Source organism: Equus caballus, chromosome 11, assembly GCF_041296265.1.
Source record: "Equus caballus isolate H_3958 breed thoroughbred chromosome 11, TB-T2T, whole genome shotgun sequence".
Lineage (NCBI taxonomy): Eukaryota > Metazoa > Chordata > Mammalia > Perissodactyla > Equidae > Equus > Equus caballus.
The window spans coordinates 481608-502823 of NC_091694.1; the positions used below are offsets into that span (position 1 = coordinate 481608).

Below are 21216 nucleotides of genomic sequence, written 5' to 3' on the forward strand. Positions count from 1 at the left end.
ATTTAATATTTTCCTGCCTCTCTTTATTTCCTAGTTTTCCTACATTATGTGTTATTTAAATAATGTTAAAAGTAAATTTAAAATGGACCTTTATTTTCTCTTATCAGTGCACCCTGAAACCTCTATTTCATTATTATGCTTAACACAGTATTTGCATTATCTACAAAGAAATGAAATTTACTAAAGTCAGTCATCCTGACCCCTGTATGAATTATCACAATTCCCAAGTAAATTATGAAATGGAACTGTACGTCACTGAAAAACAGCAGCAGCAGTCTAAGAAGTATATAAATGTCAATAGGGTACCTGATTAAACTCTAATGCGCAAGAAACAGCAGGAGCAAGAAAGAGGACACTAAAGAGGAGCCAAACACTTGCACAATCACACTTACCTCTGCTATTTGGAGAATTCGGTCCATTATGGACATTCGAATCTGCCCAGGCTGACTGAGGAGGTTCCCGTCAAGGCGTGAAAAGTCGAAAGGGATCAAGCAGGTCACGGACAGCCACAGCAAAAGCATGTAGCGAGTCTCCCAAGTCTGAGAAGTTAAGTCAAAGTAAAATGACTCCTGTGTACAGAACGGGGGTAACCTGCATGCCCTGCTGGGTCCTGCTGCCCTCCCTCCCACTCACTGCCCTACAAGCCTTTCGGATGCTGCTGAGCTCAGAGGCTTGGGTCAGACCATCGTCAGCTCCTCCTGCACCCACACAGACCTTCGGTCATACGGCCTTAGCTGGCTACCTCAGCAGACAAAAGAAACAGAAAGAAAAATAGGAGGCTGGCTGGTGGCTCAGTGGTTAAGTGCGCACGTTCCACTTCAGCAGCCCGGGGTTCACCAGTTTGGATCCCCGGTGAGGACACGGCACCACATGACAAGCCATGCTATGGTAGGTGTCCCATATATAAAGCAGAGGAAGATGGACATGGATGTTAGCTCAGGGCCAGTCTTCCTCAGCAAAAAGAGGAGGAATGGCAACAGTTAGCTCAGGGCTAATCTTCCTCAAAAAATATAAAATGTCTTTTAAAAAAAAGAAAAGAAAAAGACAAATCGTAATACATCAGTGTAACAGCTTCTCTTCAGCAGCCCCATTCAGCATGCAATTGGCCTTTGAGAAAGTAGAAAATAGGGGCTGGCCCCGTGGCCGAGTGGTTAACTTTGTACGCTCCGCTGCAGGCAGCCCAGTGTTTCGCTGGTTCAAATCCTGGGCACAGACATGGCATTGCTCATCAAACCACGCTGAGGCAGCGTCCCACATGCCACAACTAGAAGGACCCACAACGAAGAATATACAACTACGTACTGGGGGGCTTTGGGGAGAAAAAGGAAATAAAGTAAAATCTTTAAAAAAAAAAAGTAGAAAATGGATAAAAAGATAAAAAAACAGAAGGCATACGAATAAAAAAATTCTCAACTTCCAGTAAAAGAGGAGGGCCCTTATTTTCAGTAGTCAATAAACCAACATTCCCTTTTGGCCCTAGAATCACCCACCAGGGGCATGAGGAGGAGGAGAGAAGAGCAAGGGGAACGCTCACCCATGCCTTCAGCTAAAACCAGGCACATCCCCAACGAGAGAACGCACACAGGGGTGTAGGTGTAAACTGCGTGCTCCTCTGAATGCACCGCGCAGAAGCACCCGACGGCAGGCCCACTGCTCTCCTTAGAAGGCCTACTTACAAGACTGGCCATCAGTAGCAGGCATCTGGGAACCTGGATCTCAGGAGGGTTCACACCATTCCCTAAGTGCTAAGGGTGACTCTCTGCGCCCAGACTGCTTGTACAAACCACATGGTTATGCTGAAGCCTACTTTCCTTCTGGGAGTCTGGAGTTTTGTTATGTACTCAGCAGAGGATACCCACAAGACCAGTCTCCCATAAAAACCTGGGCACGGGTCTCTATGACCTTCCCTGGTGGACAACATTTCACACATGTTGTCACAAGTCAGTGCCCTGTGAGACTCAGCTGGGGGAAGACTCCAGAAGCTTGCTCCTGATTTCCTCCACACCTCACCCTATGTGCCTTTTCCCTTTGCTGGTTTTGCTATAATAAATTACAGCTGTGAAAATGACTACATGCCAAGTCCTGTGAGTGGTCCTAGGGAATCATGGAACAGGGGGGTGGTCCTGGGGACCCTCAACATGGTTATATTTCAAGTTACAAAAATTTGGATGGTGGGACCAGCCCAGTGGCATAGCAGTGAAGTTCACACACTCCGCTTCGGTGGCCTGGGGTTCACTGGTTTGGATCCCAGGTACAGACCCACACACCACTTATCAAGCCATGCCATGGCAGGCATCCCACATATAAAGTAGAGGAAGATTGGCACAGATGTTAGCTCAGGTCCGGTCTTCAGCAAAAAGAGGACTGGCAGCAGATGTTAGCTAAGGGCTAATGTTTCTCAAAAAAAAAAAGAATGTGGATGGTGATACAGTTATCACCACACTGTAGGTAGGCACCTTTTTTCCTTTTTAAAAGAAAATAATTTAAAATAACATATGTAAAAAGGGAAAGCCAAAAGAATAAAAGAAAAGGGGGGAGGCCAGCCCCATGATCGAGCGGTTAAGTGTGCACACACTGCTTTGGCAGTCCAGGGTTCATGGGTTAGGATCCTGGGCACAGACCTACACACCGTTCAGCAAGCCATGCTGTGGTGGCATCCCACACAGAAGAACTAGAATGACACACAATTGGATATACAATGTGTACTGGGGCTTTGGGGAGAGAAGAAAAAGAAGAAGACTGGCAACAGGTGTTAGCTCAGAGCCAATCTTCCTGACCAAAAAAAAAAGAGAGAGAGGGAGGGTGGGAGAGATACAAACAGCACAAGATAATAAAACTGAAGGAAGCATGCAATGAAGTTGCCAGCACAGGATTGGAGCAAACAGGGAAGAAAGAACAGGAGGGAGATGAGGAGGAGGAGAAAGGGACACTCACTTCATGGTCTCTGGGATTCTGATTTGTAAACATATCTAAAACAGGCTGCACATCAGCTACTTCATGAGGAAATAAACGAAGAAATGTTTTATATCCTCGAACCTACCAAATAAAAAAGACACTGAATTATTACATAATTACAAAATACAGACAGTAACAAAGTTTATCTTTTTCTTCTCATCAAAAATCCTTTACCACCCAATGATCAAAGAGACTCACATTAGATTACAGTGATACAACTTAGTAAGATTACAGAATAAGAACACTATCTGCTTCTGACATCATTTCAAAAGCATGTTCTGTCCCAATTTGACTAACAAATCTTGTATGTGGTTCATCAGAAATATACATATGTCACACAAACGAAAAAGTTTTGCTTCCACCTTGTTTATATGATTGCCCTCTGACATATATGAGGAAAAAGCCCTCAAGAACCTCAAAGTTCCCCAAATTCATTAGGGCTTCCACAAAACGCAGTGGTACTACACCTTCAGGAGGGACCCTGCACTCGAGCCACTGTGCTGCAGAGAGGTGGCACAGCAGCCCGCCTAGGGCGCTCTCTCAGAGCCAAGGGTCCCTCCCCACTATACAGCAGGAGCACGACCACATGAAGCCCCACAGAACCACAAACTCTGCCCTGAGACAGCAGAGTCACTCCCACAGTCGAAACCACAAACGATAAGTCTGAAGGCCAGCACGTGGATCACCTGGGAGCTTGTGAGAATGCAGAATATCAGGCTCCCCGCAACCTATTCACTCAGAACCCACATTGTAAAAGATCCCCAGGAAACTCATCTGCACATTCAAGTTAGAAAAGTGCTTCTGTTTCCAACCGCTTGTTTGCTTTCTCCTTGCAAGAAATTTTCCTGAATTAGTCCTATCTCTCCCTCACTCGCTGGCTCTTCCTTTCCAGCTAGGTGGTGCTTGGTCTATTCAAATGCAAGATGCTAAACATCTTGGACATTGTTTCAGCCAAAGGACCCCCTGGGGATCACTAACATCTGATCCCCAACACATGGTACAAAAATAATGAAACTCACAACTTATGATGTGGAGACCCATTTTCCTAAGAAATAAAATTTTGGAATGTAACTTCTGGATCAAGTACATTAAGAAGCATTCTGTCAACTATAAGGTGTTATGTAAATGTTACCTTGGTGATGATGTAAAGAAATTTAAAAGCCAGATGTACAAGGTCAGCTGAAGATGTCTTATCTTGCACTATATCCAACAATAAGTTCATCATCCATTCTAAGGAAAAACATATACAAAATATTTGCTATGAAACAAAACATCAATATGATATCAAAACAAGATGCTAAAAGAAAAAAGGGTTTATTCAGAAATGTAAGAATGGCTCAATATTAGTAAACCTATATAATTCAAGTATCAATAGACCAAAAGGAAAAACCACTTTCATCTTAAGTTTCTAAAAGTGAAGTACAGTTAACAGAGCATTCATTCTTGTTTTTAAAATGCAGGGAGAATATTCTTATTTTACAAAAATAATTCTATCTCAAATCAATGTCTAATATCATGCTTTACAGAAGATACCTGCCACAACTACTACAATTTAGCAATGATATGGTTCCAGTCCATGTAATAAGAAGAAAAAAAAGGATTTCCACTTCCAGTTATAAAGGAGTAACTGATACAGAATCGCCCTGCCACCAACAATGAAAACCAGAAGAGCAGGCAGTACATGGTAACAAACCAGCTGGGATCAACAGCTGCCCAGGCTGTCTACCAAGAGGTAGTTTTTAGAACTCAGTGCAGGGAGGGGGAACTCAAGCAGAGCAGAGACTGGGGCTGAAGAAGGCTAAGTCACATGAAATTTGCAGGGCAGAATACCAAAGAGGAAGCTGAGCAGAGAACAAGCTCCTGAAGTCTGCAGAGGGCCCCTCGAGTCTTTGGCTGAATCTCCACACGTGTGGGGGAAGTCCACACAGCCAGGCAACAATGGCCACGGGAAGCACTGAGGCACAGAGTTCTCACAGCTCCCACAGGGCTGGCATCCAAATTCCACCAGCCAGAGTGCAGAGTCCTTGCTGAGTACCACAGCAACAAGAGACATTCCAGCGAAGTCTTTCCAGAGCAGTCAGGGTACACGAGAGAAAAAACTAGCCCTGCCCTAAGAAAGCTTAAAAAGGACTGAAAAGACAGACATGATCTGCAGTTAACTAAACTGACTGCCAAACCTCAGCACTCTTCAAAGACAAAAAACTCAAAATACCCGAAAACATAGCAATCACCATGCCCAACATCCTCTCAGAATTACTAGATATGCGACTGTCTAAAATTACTGTGACCCCTAACAGGAGGAAAATTAGTCAAGAGAAAGAACCCAGAAATGACAAAGACAGTAGAATTAGTAGATATAGACTTTAAAACAGATACTACAAGTACTAAAAATATGCTCAAGGATGGAAAAGGAAACATAAAAAATACGAGGCAAGAAATAGAAGATGCTAAGAAACACAGAGCTTCAAGAGCTGGAAAAAATAAGATCTGCAATGAAAAATTAACTAAATGGGATTAACAACAGATTAGACACTACAGAAGAAAAGAGCAGAGAACTTGAAGACACTGATAAAATCTGCTACACTAACGGGGAAAAAAGAGACTAAAACAACTAAACAGCTGTGCAACAGTATCAAGTGTATCAGCATACGTGTAACTGTCCCAGGAGGAGAGGAGGGAAGCAAGGACAGTGAAAATATCTGAAGAAATAGCCAAAAATTTTCCAAATTTGATGAAACCCATTAACTGAAAAGGTTCAACAAACTCTAAGCAGGATAAACATAAAGAAAACTACAACATGGCATGTCATAATCAAATTCTTGAAAATCAGCAATAAAAAGAAAATTCTACAAGCAGCCAGAGGAAAAAGCACACATTACATAGAGGAACAAAGAGGAGAATGAAGACAGACTCTTTATCAGAACTAACACAAGGCAAAAGGCGGTAGAACCCTACCTTTTAAAATGCTGAAAGAAGAAACTGTCAACCTAGAATTCTATAATCAGCAATACATCTTTAAAAACAAAAGTGAAACAAACTATCAAACAAAAGCTGAAACAATGCATCTCCAGTAAATGTATACTAGCAGAAATGTTAAAGTAAACTCTTCAAGCAGAAAATACCATGGAGCCGGCCCAGTGGCACAGTGGTTAAGTTTGCACATCCCGCTTCGCTGACCTGGGGTTCACTGGTTTAGATACCAGGTGTGGACATGGCACCACTTGGCAAGCCTGCTGCCGAGACCAGCTGGGCAGCCAGCTGACGGGGCAGAGGAATGAATAGACAGAACACAGTCTATATAATAGATACAACACACTCTATATTATTTAATGGGACAGGGGACCATCAGCCTCAAGGACTGGGGTGACATCCCTCTGATAGTCATGGATTTATTTGCAGGCAAAGAAGTACAAACATAGCAGGAACTCACGCCAGCAGGGATATGCAAGTCAAAGCTCAGCAGTTCTAGTCTTCCCCCCTTCAATGTACCCCGGCCCTACACAAGGCCATTCTCTTAGGGAGTATCCTGGGAACAATCTGGCAAGTTATGCAGACAGCATTCCGTTCCCGCAAGGACCCGGTGTTCCTAATCCCCTTGCCTTCATGTTTGATAAGATACTACCTTCTAGCCTTTGATTCCAAAGCACAAACAATCTAGCATAGTAATTTATGAGAATCAGCAGATTGCATATTTCTCAGTCACCCATTTTGTAATTTGTTCTTGCTAAGCTTAAAGCCTTGCAATAATGTTGCTATGCTCTCCGGCAACACAAGCCATGCTGTGGCAGGCGTCCCACATATAAAGTAGAGGAAGATGGGCATGGATGTTAGCTCAGGGCCAGTCTTCCTCAGCAAAAAGAGGAGGATTGGCAACAGATGTTAGCTCAAGGTTAATCTTCCTCAAAAAAAAAAAAAAGAAAAGAAAGCACATAAATAGCAGATAGAAACTACAATCTACAAAAGAAAAAACGGGAAATGTAAGTATATAAATAAATATTAAAGACTTTTTTCTCATTTTTAATTTTTTTGAAAGGAAACTGAGTGTGTAAAGTAAAAATTCTAACACCATACTGTAAGGTTTATAACACATACAGAAGTAAGATATATAACAAAGAACAGGAGGAGGAAATGAGAGAATCCTGTTGTCAGGTTCTTACATTATACGCAAAACAGTGCAACACCGTTTGAAGGCAGATTGTCATAAACTGAGGACATATATTGTAAATCCTAGAGCAATCACTAAAAAAAAGTAAAACAAAAGAAAGTGAGATCAGCATCATGGCAGAGGGAGCTCTCCCAGTAATCCCTTCCCTTCACCATACAACGAAAAAGACATTCACACTCCAAGAGAGGACATCCAAACACAACGCAAAAGACGTCGGAGAGACCCACGCAGCCATACGACAGAGGGCGGAGATGCTGAAGCCCGCCTTGGTGGAGAAGGATAACAGAAAACTTCACTCCTTCCCCAAAAGACTGGGATCCAGGACTGCAGGCAGCCTCTGAGAGGGAAGGAATGGGGGAGGGGACATTTGTTCACGGGAACATCAAGGATCCCTGAGGGCCCTTGCAGCCTAGGGGAAAGCCTGTACCGAGGTGAATGCTAATGCAGGGGTGACCTCATCAAGCCAACACCCCATGAGAGCAGATAGTGAGAGCAGAACAAGAAAACCCAGAGAACAAGAAGAGACAGTGCCCCTCCTCCCACCCACCCCGCACTGTGCCAGCCCAAGTGCCTGAGATCTCAGCTGAAGGCGGAGGGGTCGGAATACATGGCTCTTGACCCCACCCAGTGGCAACAGGCAGTAACTGTGACCAAATAATACCACGATGTACAAAAGAGAGCCACGCCCTCTAGCAGTATCAAAATTATATTAAATCTGCAGACCAGAGAGAAAATGACAAGTACCCAGAAATCAGTTCTGAGGACTCAGAAATATGTAATCTGAATGACAGAGAATTCAAAATAGCTATCATCAAATAACTCAACGAGTTAACAGAGGATGTAGAGAAACAATTCAATGAGTTCAGGAGCTGCTTCACAAAAGAGATTGAAACTATAAAGAAGAATCAACCAGAAATACTGGAGATGAAAAACACAATGGAAAAAATAAAACAAAATATGGATTCCCTGAATGCTCAAGTAGACATCATAGAGGAGCAAATCAGCATAATTGAGTATAGACATGTTGAAATGCTCCAGACAGAGGAGGAGAGAGAACTAAGACCAAAAAGAAATGAAGAAAGTCTCCAAGAAATATCTGACTCAACGAGGAAATGCAACATAACAACTATAGGTATTCAAGGAGAACAGAGCAGAAAGCATGTTCAAAGAAATAAATGCAGAGAACTTTCCAAACCTAGAGAAAGAGAGGGCAATCCATGTGGAAGAGGCTACCAGATGTCCTAAATATGTCAATGTAAAAAGACCTACTGCAAGGCATATAGTAGTGAAACTGGCAAAACTGAATGACAAAGAAAAAATAGTAAAGACAGCAAGGCAGAAGAAAATAACCTACAAAGGAACCCCTATCAGGCTTTCAGCAGATTTCTCTGCAGAAACATTACAGGCTAGGAGAGACTGGAAAGACATTCAAATCTTTGAAGGACAAAAACTTTCAGCCAAGAATACTCAATTCAGCAAAAATATCCTTCAGAAATGATGGAGAAATGGAAACTTTCCCAGATAAACAAAAGCTAAGGGAGTTCATAGCCACAAGAACCCCCCTACAAGAAATCCTCAAGAAGGCCCTCATATCTGGAAGAAAAAAAGGGAGAAAGAGTTTATAAAGCACAGAGTAAGGAGATAAATAAGTAGACAAAATCAGAAAATTGTAGCTATACATCAGAACAGGTTAGCGAATACTCAAGAACAACATTAAAGATAAAGGGAAGGAAAACACCAAAAACAAAGATAATCTTGTCATTTTCATCACAACCTCACAACATAAGATGGAATAAGATATGAGAAAAAACTTAGGAGGGGAGAAGGAAAGGGACTGAATCGGCTTAGTCTGAGGAGGTAAGAGGCCATCAGAAAACGGACTCTGATCCACGAGATTTTGAATACAAACCTCACGAAACACTAGACAAAAACGCAGAACACAGACATAAGTAATAAACAAGGAGAAAACAAAGAAACACAACACAAAACACTACGTACTGAATGGGCAGACCAAATACACAAGATGAGAAAGAAAGGAAGTGCAGGAGAGCCAGAAAATGAGCGACAAAACGGCAGCACTAAGCCCTCATCTATTGATAATCACCCTAAACAGAAACGGATTGGATTGAATTCTCCAATAAAAAGACAGAGTGGCGAGAAGGACTAAAGAACAAGACCCAACAATACGCTGCCTCCAGGAAACACATCTCAGCTCCAACAACAAACACAGGCTCAGAGTGAAGGGATGGAGACAATGCTCCAAGCTAATGGCAAACAGAAGACAGCAGGTGTCACAATACTTAAACCAGACAAAGAAGATGTCAAGACAGGTAAAGAGAGACAAAGAGGGGCAGTATATAATCATCAAAGGGACACTCCACCAAGAAGACATAACACTTATAAATATCTGTGCACCGAACACAGGAGCACCAAAGTACATAAAGCAACTTCAACAAACCTAAAATAATAACACAATAGTAGGGACCTCAACACTCCACTCACATCAATGGATAGATCATCCAGACAGAAAATCAACAGGGAAACAGTGGAATTATATGAAACGCTAGACCAGTTGGACTTAATAGACATATACAGAATACTCCATCTAAAAACAGCAGAATACACTTCTTCTCAAGTGCACATAGAACATTCTCAAGGATAGACTATATGCTGGGAAAGAAGGCAAGCCTCCACAAACTTAAAACGATTGAAACAACAACAAGCATTTTTTCCAATCACAATGCTATGAAGCTAAAAATTAATTACAAGAAAAAAGCTGAGAAAGGGACAAACACAGGAGACTAAACAACATACTATTGCACAAGCAATGGATCAATGAAGAAATTAAAGGAGAAATCAAAAAATACCTGGAGACAAATAAAAATGAAAATGTACCATACCATCTCATATGGGATGCAGCAAAAGCCATATTAAGAGAGAAATTCGGGAGCCGGCCCTGTGGCTAAGTGGTTCAGTTCGCGGGCTCCACTTCAGCGGCCCACAGTTTCGCTGGTTCAGATTCTGACTGCAGTCATGGCACTGCCTGTCAGGCCATGCTGAGGCGGTGTCCCACACAGCTCAACCAGAAAGACCCACAACTAGAAGATATACAACTGTGTACTCAGGGGGCTTTTAGGGGAAGAAGGAGAAAAAAAAAAAGAGAAGAATGGCAACAGTTGTTAGCTCAGGTGCCAATCTTTAAAAAAAGAAAAAAAAGAAGAAGGAAATTCACCACAATACAGGCTCATCTTAACAAAAAAGGAAAATCCCAAATAAGCAATCTCAAACTACACTAACTGAATTAGAAACAGATGAACAAATAAAGCCCAAAGTCAGCAGGAGAGAAATAATAAACATGAGAGCAGAAATAAATGCAACCGAAACAAAAAAGGCAGTAGAAAGGATCAATGAAACAAAGAGCTCATTATTTGAGAAGATAAATAAAAGTGACAAACCCCTAGCCAGACTTACAAACAAAAAAAGAGAAAGATCAGATACGAAATGAAAGAGGAAAAACAACAGACACCACAGAAATACAACAGATTGTAAGAGAATGCTATGAAAAGCTATATGCCAACAAAATGGACAATCTAGAGGAAATGGATAAATTTTTAGACTCTTACAACCTCCCAAAGCTGAATCAAGAAGAAACAGACAAGACGTCAGCAACATGGTGGCAAGAGCTCACCCGGGACTCTCTTCCCTCCAAATTGCAACCAAAAAGAGCAACTGATTTCCAACCAAAAAAAATCGTAATACCAGAAATCGCCAGAGACCCACAGCAGCCAAACGACGGAAGGCAGAGAGGCTGCAGCCACCCTCAGAAGACCTGGAAGAGGGTAGGAGAGAACTTCGCTCCCTCCCCTAGAGACTGGAATCCCTGCCGTGGGTGCGGGAAGGAGCGGAGGAGAGGCCGCACGTCTGGGTATCATCCAGGACTCCCACCGCCGGTGCAGCAGAAACCCTTTAACAGGGGAAAGCCTACACGTGCTAAGACCCAATCAAGCCAGGGCCCCGAGAGACCAGAGAGCAAGAGCTGATCCAATCCAGGTCATCGTGAGTCAAAGTGCCCCTCCTCTCCCAACCCAAGCTGTGCACCACCATCGGGGATGAAGGCACAGGACTCAGAATGCAAGGCTCTCGACCCCCACTAGTGGCAACAGGCTGTAACCGCAACCAAATAATATCATCATGCACAAAAACCACTCCTCTACCATCCAGCAATTTACAAAAGTTCCAGTCCAAAAGGAAAACAATAAAAACACAGAAATATGTCCTGAGGACTTGGAAATGGGTAAACTAAGTGAAGATGAGTTCAAAATAACTATCATCAAAAGATTCAATGAGGACAAGGGAAAAGATAGAGAAACAAGTCAACGAGTTCTGGAGTTACTTCACAAAACAGATTGAAACTATAAAGAAGAATCAATTAGAAATACTAGAGATGAAAAATACAATGGATCAGATAAAACAGAATACGGATTCCCTGAATGTACGTGTAGACACCATAGAGGAGAAAATTAGCATAATCGAAGATAGACAGGCTGAATGGCTCCAGACAGAGGAAGAAAGAGAACTAAGAATTAAAAAACTGAAGAAAATCTCAGTGAAATAGCTGACTCGATGAGAAAATGCAACTTAAGAATCGTCAGAATTCCTGAGGGCGTAGAAAAGGAAAATGGAGCAGAAAGTGTGCTCAACGAAATAAGAGAAGAGAACTTCCCAAATCTAGGGATTGAGAGAGAAACGTGTGTGGAGGAAGCTTTCAGATCTCCTAGATCTGTCAATGTAAAAAGACCTACTGCAAGACACACAGTAGTAAAAATGGCAAAAATGAAGGACAAAGAAAGAATACTCAGGGCAGCAAGGCAGAAGAAAGTAACCTACAAAGGAGCCCCTATCACACTTTCAGTGGATTTCTCTACAGAAACCTTACAAGCTAGGAGAGATGGGAGTGACATATTCAAAATTTTAAAGGATAAAAATCTTCAGCCAAGAATACTCTATCCAGCAAAAATATCCTTCAGATATAAGAGAGAAATTAAATCTTTTCCAGACAAACAAAAGCGAAGGGACTTCGTAGTCACAAGACCTCCACTACAAGAAATCCTCAAGAAGGCTCTCACACCTGACATAAGAAAAAAAGGGAGAAAGGGGTCACAAAACACAGAGTAGGGAGACAAACAGATAGAATCGGAATAGGATAGCAAATATTCAACTACAGCATTAGGATAAAGGGAAGGAAATCACCAAAGCAAAGACAATCATCACTCTAACCACAAACTCACAACACAAGTTGGAATAAGAGATGAAAATAATAATTTAGGAGGGGAGGAGGAAAGGGGCTGAAACAGTCTAGGCTAAGGAAGGAAGAGACCACCAGAAAATGGACTATGTTATACACGAGATTCTGAATACAAACTTCAGGGTAGCCACTAAACTAAAAAACAGAACAGACACACAAAACATAAATAAGGAAAAACCTAAGAAACCCAGCATAAGGAATTGCAGAAGTCAACGGACAGGCTAAAACACACAGGACGAGAAACACAGGAAACACAGGAAAACCGGAAAACGAGCAACAGAATGACAGCATTAAGCCCTCATGCATCAACACTCACCCTCAACGTAAACGGACTGAACTCCCCCATAAAAAGACACAGAGTGGCAAAATGGATTAAAGAGCAAGATCCAACAATTTGTTGTCTCCAGGAAACACACCTCAGCTCCAAGGACAAACACAGGCTCAGAGTGAAGAGGTGGAAGACAATACTCCCAGGTAATAGCTAATAGCAAACAAAAGAAAGCAGGTGTCGCAATACTTCTATCAGACAAAACAGACTTCAAGATAAGGCAGGTAAAGAGAGACACAGAGGGCCAATATGTAATGATCAAAGGGACACTTCATCAGGAAGAAATAACGCTTATAAATATCTATGCACCCAACACAGGAGCACCAAAGTTCATGAAGCAACTATTAACAAACCTAAAAGAAGATATTAAAAATAACACAATAATAGTAAGGGACCTCAACACCCCACTCACATCAATGGACAGATCATCCAGACAGAAAATCAACAAGGAAATAGGGGAGCTAAACGAAAAGCTAAAACAGTTGGACTTAATAGACATATATAGAACACTCCATCCAAAAACAGCAGAATACACGTTCTTCTCAAGGGCGCATGGAAGGTTCTCAAGGATAGACCATATGTTGGGAAACAAGGCAAGCCTCTACAAATTTAAAAGAATTAAAATAATAACAAGCATCTTCTCCAATCATAATGCTGTAAGGCTAGAAATTAATTACAAGAAAAAAGCTGAGAAAGGCACAAGGATGTGGAGACTAAACAATACGCTATTGAACAAGCAATGGATCGTTGAAGAAATTAAAGAAGAAATCAAAAAACACCTGGAGACAAATGAAAATGATAACATTCCATACCAACTCATATGGGATGCAGCAAAAGCTGTATGAAGAGGAAAATTCATTGCAATTCAGGCACTTCTTAACAAACAAGAAAAATCCCAAATCAGCAATCTTCAGCTACACCTAACTGAATCAGAGAAAGAAGAACAAAGCCCAAAGTCAGCAGAAGGAGAGAAATAATAAAAATCAGAGCAGAAATAAATGCTGTTGAAACAAAAAACGCAGTATAAAGGATCAATGAAACAAAGAGCTGGTTCTTTCAGAAGATAAATAAATCTGACAAACCCCTAGCCAGACTTACAAAGAAAAAAAGAGAGAAAGCTCAAATAAACAAAATCAGAAACGAAAGAGGAGTAATAACAACAGACTCCACAGAAATACAATGGATTATAAGAGAATACCACGAAAAACTATATGCCAGCAAAATGGATAACCTAGAGGAAACGGATAAATTCTTGGACTCCTACAATCTCCCAAAGCTCACTCAAGAAGAAGCAGACAATTTGAACAGACCAATCACAAGGAAAGAGACTGAAACAGCCATCAAAAGCATCCCAAAGAATAAAACCCCAGGACCAGACGGCTTTCCTGGGGAATTCTACCAAACTTTCAGAGAGGATTTAATATCTATCCTTTTCAAGCTATTCCAAAAAATTAGGGAGGGTGGAACACTTCCTAACACATTCTACGAGGCCAACATCACGCTGATACCAAAGCCTGACAAAGACAGCACAAAAAAGGGGAACTACAGGCCAATATCGCTGATGAACATAGATGCAAAAATTCTCAACAAAATTTTGGCAATCGGAATTCAGCAATTCATCCAAAGGATCATACATCATGATCAAGTGGGATTCATACCAGGGACACAGGGATGGTTCACAAAAAATCAAACAACCTGATCAAAAAATAGGCTGGAGACATGAACAGACTTTTCTCCAAAGAAGATATACAGATGGCCAATAGGCACATGAAAAGATGTTCATCATCACTGTGCATCAGGGAAATACAAATCAAAACTACACTAAGATACCACCTTACACCCATTAGAATGACAAAAATAACTAAAACAAATAGTAACAAATGCTGGGAGAGGTTGTGGAGAAAAAGGAACCCTCATACACTGCTGGTGGGAATGCAAACTGGTGCAGCCACTATGGAAAACAGTATGGAGATTTCTCAAAAAGTTAAAAATAGAAATACCTTATGACCCAGCCATCCCACTACTGGGTATCTATCCTAAGAACCTGAAATCAGCAATCCCAAGAGTCCCATGCACCCCTATGTTCATCGCAGCATTATTTACAATAGCCAAGACGTGGAACCAACCTAAGCGCCCAGCAATGGATGACTGGATAAAGAAGATATGGTATATACACACAATGGACTACTACTCAGCCATAAAAAAGGACAAAATCGTCCCATTTGCATCAACATGGATGGACCTTGAGGGTATTATGTTAAGCGAAATAAGCCAGACAGAGAAAGACGAACTCTATATGACTCCACTCATAGGTGGAAGTTAACATATGGACAAGGAGAACTGATCATTGGTTACCAGGGGGAAGGGGGGGGTGGGGGGAGGGCACAAAGGGTCAAGTGGTGTACCCACAACATGACTAACAATAATGTACAAATTTCACAAGGTTGTAAACTATCATAATCTTAATAAAAAAATTTTTAAAAAAAGATGTGAGATATATATATATACAATGGAAGACTACTCAGCCATAAAAAAGAACAAAATCATCCCATTTGCAGCAACATGGATGGACTTTGAGGGAATTATGTTAAGTGAAATAAGCCAGAGAAGGACAATCTCTGTATGACTCCACTCATATGAGGAATTTAAACCTGTGGACAAAGAGAACTGATCAGTGGCTACCAGGGGAAAGGGGGGGTGGGGGGTGGGCACAAAGGGTGAAGGGTTGCACCTACAACACGACTGACAGACAACAATATACAACTGAAATTTCACAAGATTGTAACCTATCATTAACTCAATAAAAAATTTTTTTTTAAAAAATTTTTTTAAAAAGAAGAAATAGACAATTTGAATAGACCAATCACAAGGAAAGAGATTGAAACAGCCATCAAAAGCATCCCAAAAAATAAAAGCCTAGGAGCAGATGGCTTCCTTGGAGAATTCTACCAAACTTTCAGAGAGGATTTAATACCTACCCTTCTCAAGCTATTCCAAAAAATTAGGGAAGATGGAACACTTCCTAACACATTCTACGAGGCCAACATCACTCTGATACCAAAGCCTGACAAGAACAACACAAAAAAGGAGAAATACAGGCCAATATCAGTGATGAACATAGATGCAAAAATCCTCAACAAAATATTGGTAACCCGAATACAGCAATACATCAGAAACATCATACGTCATGATCAAGTGGGATTAATATCAGGAACACAGGGATGGTTCAACATGTGCAAATCAATCAATGTGATCTACCACATTAACAAAATGAGGAATAAAAACCACATGATCATCTCAATAGATGCAGAGAAAGCATTTGAGAAGATCCAACAGCCATTTATGATAAAAACTCTTAACAAATGGGGATAGAAGGAAATTATCTCAACATAATAAAGGCCATATATGACAAGCCCACAGCCAACACCATACCCAGTGGGGAAAAACTGAACACCATCCTTCTGAGAACAGGCACAAGACAGGATGCCCACTCTCACCACTTTTATTCAACATAGTACTGGAGGTTTTGACCAGAGGAATTAGGCAAGATAAAGGAAGAAAACGAATCCAAGTAGGGAGTGAAGAAGTGAAACTCTTGCTGTTTGCAGATGACATGATCTTATATATATAAAACCCCAAAGAATCCATCGGAAAACTAACAGAAATAATTAACAACTACAGTAAAGTTGCAGGGTACAAAATCAGTTGCATTTCTATATTCTAATAAACAACTTTCAGAAAGAGAAGTCAAGAGTACAATTCCATTTGCAATTGCAACAAAAAGAATAAAGTATCTAGGAATAAATTTAACCAAGGAGGTGAAGGATTTATACAATGAAAACTATAAGATATTATTAAAAGAAATCAATGATGACATAAAGAAATGGGAAGAGATTCCATGCACATGGATTAGAAGGATAAACACAGTTAAAATGTTCATACTACCCAAAGCAATCTACAGATTCAATGCAATCCCAATGAGAATCCCAATGACATTCTTCACTGAAATAGAATAAAGAATCTTAAAATTCACATGGAGCAACAAAAGACCCCGAATTGCTAAAGCAATCCTGAGAAAAAAGAACAAAGTTGGAGGCATCATGATCCCTGACTTCAAAATATACTACAAAGCTATAGTAATCAAAACAGCATGGTACTGGTACAAAAACAGGCACAAAGATCAATGGAACTGAAAGCCCAGAAATAAAACCACACATCTATGGACAGCTAATTTTCAACAAAGGTGCAACAAACATACAATGGAGAAAAGATAGTCTCTTCAATAGATGGTGTTGGGAAAATCGGACAGCCACATGCAGAAGAATGAAATTAGACCATTATCTTTCACCATACACAAAAATGGACTCAAGATGGACCAACATCCCACAACTAGAAGGACCTGCAACTAAGATATACAACTATGTACGGGGGCGGGGTTGGAGAGATAAAGCAGGAAAAAAAAAAAGATGGACCAAAGACTTGAAGACAAGTCCTGAAACCATAAAACTCCTGGAAGATAATACAAGTAGTACACTCTTTGACACCGAACTTAAAAGGATCTTTTCAGACACCATGTCTTCTCAGACAAGGGAAACAAAAGAAAAAAATAAACAAGTGGGACTTCATCAGACTAAAGAGCTTCTGCAAGATAAAGTAAACCAGGAACAAAACAAAAAGACAACTCATCAACTGGGAGAAAATATTTGCAAATCATATATCCGACAATGGGTTAATCTCCAAAATATATAAAGAATTCACACAACTGAACAACAAAAAAATAAACAGCCCCATCAAAAGATGGGCAGAGGATATGAACATTTTTCCAAAGAAGATATACAGATGGTCAATAGACACATGAAAAGATGTTCAACATCACTGATCATCAGGGAAATGCAAATCAAGACTACACTAAGATAATTACCTTATACCCATTAGAATGACTATAATAACCCAGACAAAAAATAACAAATGTTGGAGAGGGTGTGGAGAAAAGGGAACCCTAATACACCACTGGGGGGAATACAAACTGGTTCAGCCACTATGGAAAACAGTATGGGGATTTCTCAAAAAACTGAAAATAGAAATACCATATGACCCAGCTATCCCACTACTGGGTATCTAACCAAACAATCTGAAATCACCAATCCAAGGTAACATATGCACCCCTATGTTCACTGCAGCACTATTCACAATAGCCAAGACATGGAAGCAACCCAAGTGCCCATCAACTGATGATTGGATAAAGAAGATGCAGTGTATACAAATATATACAATGGAATACTACTCAGCCATAAAAAAAGACAAATTCACCCCATTTGCAACAACATGGAAGGCCCTGGAGGGAATTATGCTAAGCGAAATAAGCCAGACTGAGAAAGACAAACACCAGATGATTTCACTCATATGTGGAATATGAACAAACACGTGGACAAAGGGAACAACAGTTCACTGGTTACTGGGGAAGGGGGATGGGGAGTGGGCACAGGGGGTGAAAGGAAGCAGTTATGTGGTGATAATCAAGAAATAACGTACAACTGAAATCTCACATTGATATAAACTATTATGAACTCAATAAAAAGAAGAAAGAAAAAATTATCAGTATGAAGTAGGTAACAAACAAAAAAACAATGAGAAAACAAAAGGAACAAAGTCATTTCCCCTTACTCTACAGTTAAGGAAACCCAAGCCTCAGAGTCCCCATCTGTAAAACGGACATGACCACAGAGGCACCCAGAGGCAAACAGATTAAAGCCCTCATGGGAGCAAGAGATGTGTTCTTTCCACAGCAGCGAGGAAGACAGTAGCTCAAATACACCTGCCCATGGCCTAGAAAACACTTGGAACTCACACCACTATCACAGGTCACTAAAAGCAACCCGCCAGGCCCTGCTAACGAGTAAGACCTGGTGCTTCACCTCGACACAAAACACACACACACCTTAGCACCACACAAGGCCTGTGTAACCATGTGTGATGGAATCATCAACACCAACATCAACATCACCAGCCTCTATTCTTACCAAGGTGTGGGTCCAACAGGTGAGGCTGCTCCTGGTATTTGTCCATTATTACTAAAAAGAAAAACATGAGCATTAACATCACTAAGGCAAACGTGCACATGAGCCCCGGAAACCCTTGCGTCCTCCCTGGCTGACTCCTCTGGCGGGCAGCTCCTCTTCCCCAGCCCACAGGCCACCTGGGGGGAGCTCCCCCACGGCCCCCCAGGCTTCTCAGGGCCACTGTGTCCCGGCTTCACGCTCTTCACTTGCTCAGCACACCTTCCCCTCCGGCCTCCTCTCCCACCTCCTCTGAACCCTCCCTCACTCCTCCTTCCTTCCCTCTCCCGCCAACAGCCAAACTAACTCCTCCCCTTCATTGAACACACACACACCTTCCTCTCTCTTAATTCTCCCTCTGCCAAACACACCCAAGCAACGTGCCCTCCGGCACCGCCTCCCAAGCCCTCACATCACCCCGTCCTAAACCTCAGGCAGCCTGATGCTACTCCTACCCGCTGCTGGAAGGGCTCCCGTCAGACCCACGGACCGCTGCGCCTATGGCAGCCCTCATCTGCACAGACCTCCACACCTGGCCGTTTCCCGGGAACGGTCCCTGGCTGTTCCCTCGCTCTCAGAACAGTTCTGTGCACAAGATGCTGTGAGTGCTAACGCCAGCGGACACCCAAAGAAACGCGCGCAGAGCAATCCAGCAGCTAGCCCAAGTGGCAGCGGGAGGATTCAAACCCAGGGACGAGCTGCCAAAGCGGACGCTCTCTCCACTCGGCAGGCCACACTGCGCCTCTGCCGCACTCAGAGAGCCGTCATTGCAAACCGAGGGAGACAGAATTATGAAGAACTTTCCTCAGCTGAAAGGGTCCACAAAGATGGTTTTACCGAAACCCTACCCCACCTTTTCCCTACCTACCTGCCTCCCTGCGGGATCCTAGGGAATGGTCTGGAAGTTGCCCGTCATAGGCAACTGCAAAGGTCTACCCAAACGTGGAGAATTTAGACGAACCCAGCAACCCACCGTGAGCGTTACCCGCCACGCCGCACTCCTGCAGAAGCGCTCGGCCCCGGGCTGCGCACGTGGTCTTGGCAGGGCCACGGGCGCGTCCGCCGCTCACCACTGTCTCGGAGGAGCCGTGTGCTGTGGGCCCAGGACGGGGTGGGGCGGGATGGAGGCTAGGGCCGCCGCGGACGTCCACGCCCCGCCCTCACCCCGACCTCCACACCACCCACGCTGCCCCGCGACGACGGAGGCGGGAACGGGAGGAGCCGCCGACCCAGGGGAGGCCGCCCTTGCACAAGTACGGCTCTCTCAAGTGTGCGCCCGCCAGGCGCCTCTACCGGCCTGGGCCACCTCAGGGGGCACGGACCACGCAGGGAATGTGGCAGGGTCCAGCCCTGCCTCCTCCCCAGACCCCCGCGGACGCGCGCTCGGGCCCCTGCCCCCGGCCCGAGTGGACGCGCACCTCGGAACCGCTCCAAGACGCCCTCTCGGGCCGCGCGGTCGCCGAGGACTGCCCGCAGGCGGCCGAGCAGCTCGCGCGTCTCCGCGCCGTCGCCGAACGCCTCCAGGACCCCGCCGCGGGCCAGCGCCCCCTCCTCCGCGCCGTCCTCCCGCGCGCCCGCTGCCGGCTCCTCGCTCAGGGCCATCCTCGGAGCCTGGGCCCGCGCAGCACCAGGATGCGGATGCGGGACGCGAGAGGAGGATGCTGGACACGGGATACGGATGCGGAACGCGGGATGAGGCTGCAGGACGGCCGCTGAGGCAGAGGCGGCGGCAACCGGCGCCAGCCCCGCCTCGCGACCTCCGACCTCGCGCACCGGCCCCGCTACGGAGCGCGCCGGCCGCCAAAATAGTGCGCGCGGAGGCGGTGCCGAGGCCGGGTGGGGTGGGTTGTGGAGGACCCCAAGGCCGCGTGTCTGGGGCGAGACGGAAGAGGTGCGCAGGCGGAGCCCGCGGGTGGGGCGGGGAAGACGGAGCCTGGACGCGGCGGTGCCCGCTCCTGGTGGCAAGGACGGAGCTGGGGGCGGAGTCCGCCGGTGGAGTCGAGGAGGGGCGCGGACGGAGCCGCGGGTGGAGTCGAGGAGGGGCGCGGCCGGAGCCGGGGTGGAGTCGAGGAGGGGCGCGGACGGAGCCGCGGGCGGAGTCGAGGGGGGCGCGGGCGGAGCCGCGGGTGGAGTCGAGGAGGGGCGCGGCCGGAGCCGGGGGAGGAGTCGAGGAGGGGCGCGGCCGGAGCCGCGGGAGGAGTCGAGGAGGGGCGCGGCCGGAGCCGGGGGAGGAGTCGAGGAGGGGCGCGGACGGAGCCGCGGGAGGAGTCGAGGAGGGGCGCGGGCGGAGTCGGGGGTGGAGTCGAGGAGGGGCGCGGACGGAGCCGGGGGAGGAGTCGAGGAGGGGCGCGGGCGGAGCCGCGGGTGGAGTCGAGGAGGGGCGCGGCCGGAGCCGGGGGAGGAGTCG

The 21216-nt window shown here is 44.3% G+C and overlaps 1 protein-coding gene across 15 annotated transcripts in view; it reads right to left on the reverse strand.

The window, feature by feature from the left end:
• Positions 1–20778, reverse strand: part of TBCD (tubulin folding cofactor D) — a 190981-nt gene extending 170203 nt beyond the window's left edge. For 8 of the 15 annotated variants that reach the window (XM_070226685.1, XM_070226683.1, XM_070226679.1 and 5 more), the window contains exons 1-5: positions 20228–20777; positions 18774–18824; positions 4088–4185; positions 2935–3036; positions 393–539 (exon numbers count right to left, since the gene is read on the reverse strand). In XM_070226685.1, coding sequence (XP_070082786.1) covers positions 393–539; positions 2935–3036; positions 4088–4185; positions 18774–18824; positions 20228–20411 — 582 coding nt within the window. In that variant the 5' untranslated portion in view covers positions 20412–20777. Of the gene's footprint in view, positions 1–392; positions 540–2934; positions 3037–4087; positions 4186–18773; positions 18825–19677 lie in introns of all 15 variants that reach the window. The other 7 variants (XM_070226684.1, XM_070226680.1, XM_070226678.1 and 4 more) reach the window with 4 other exon arrangements.
• Positions 20779–21216: the final 438 nt, after the last annotated feature.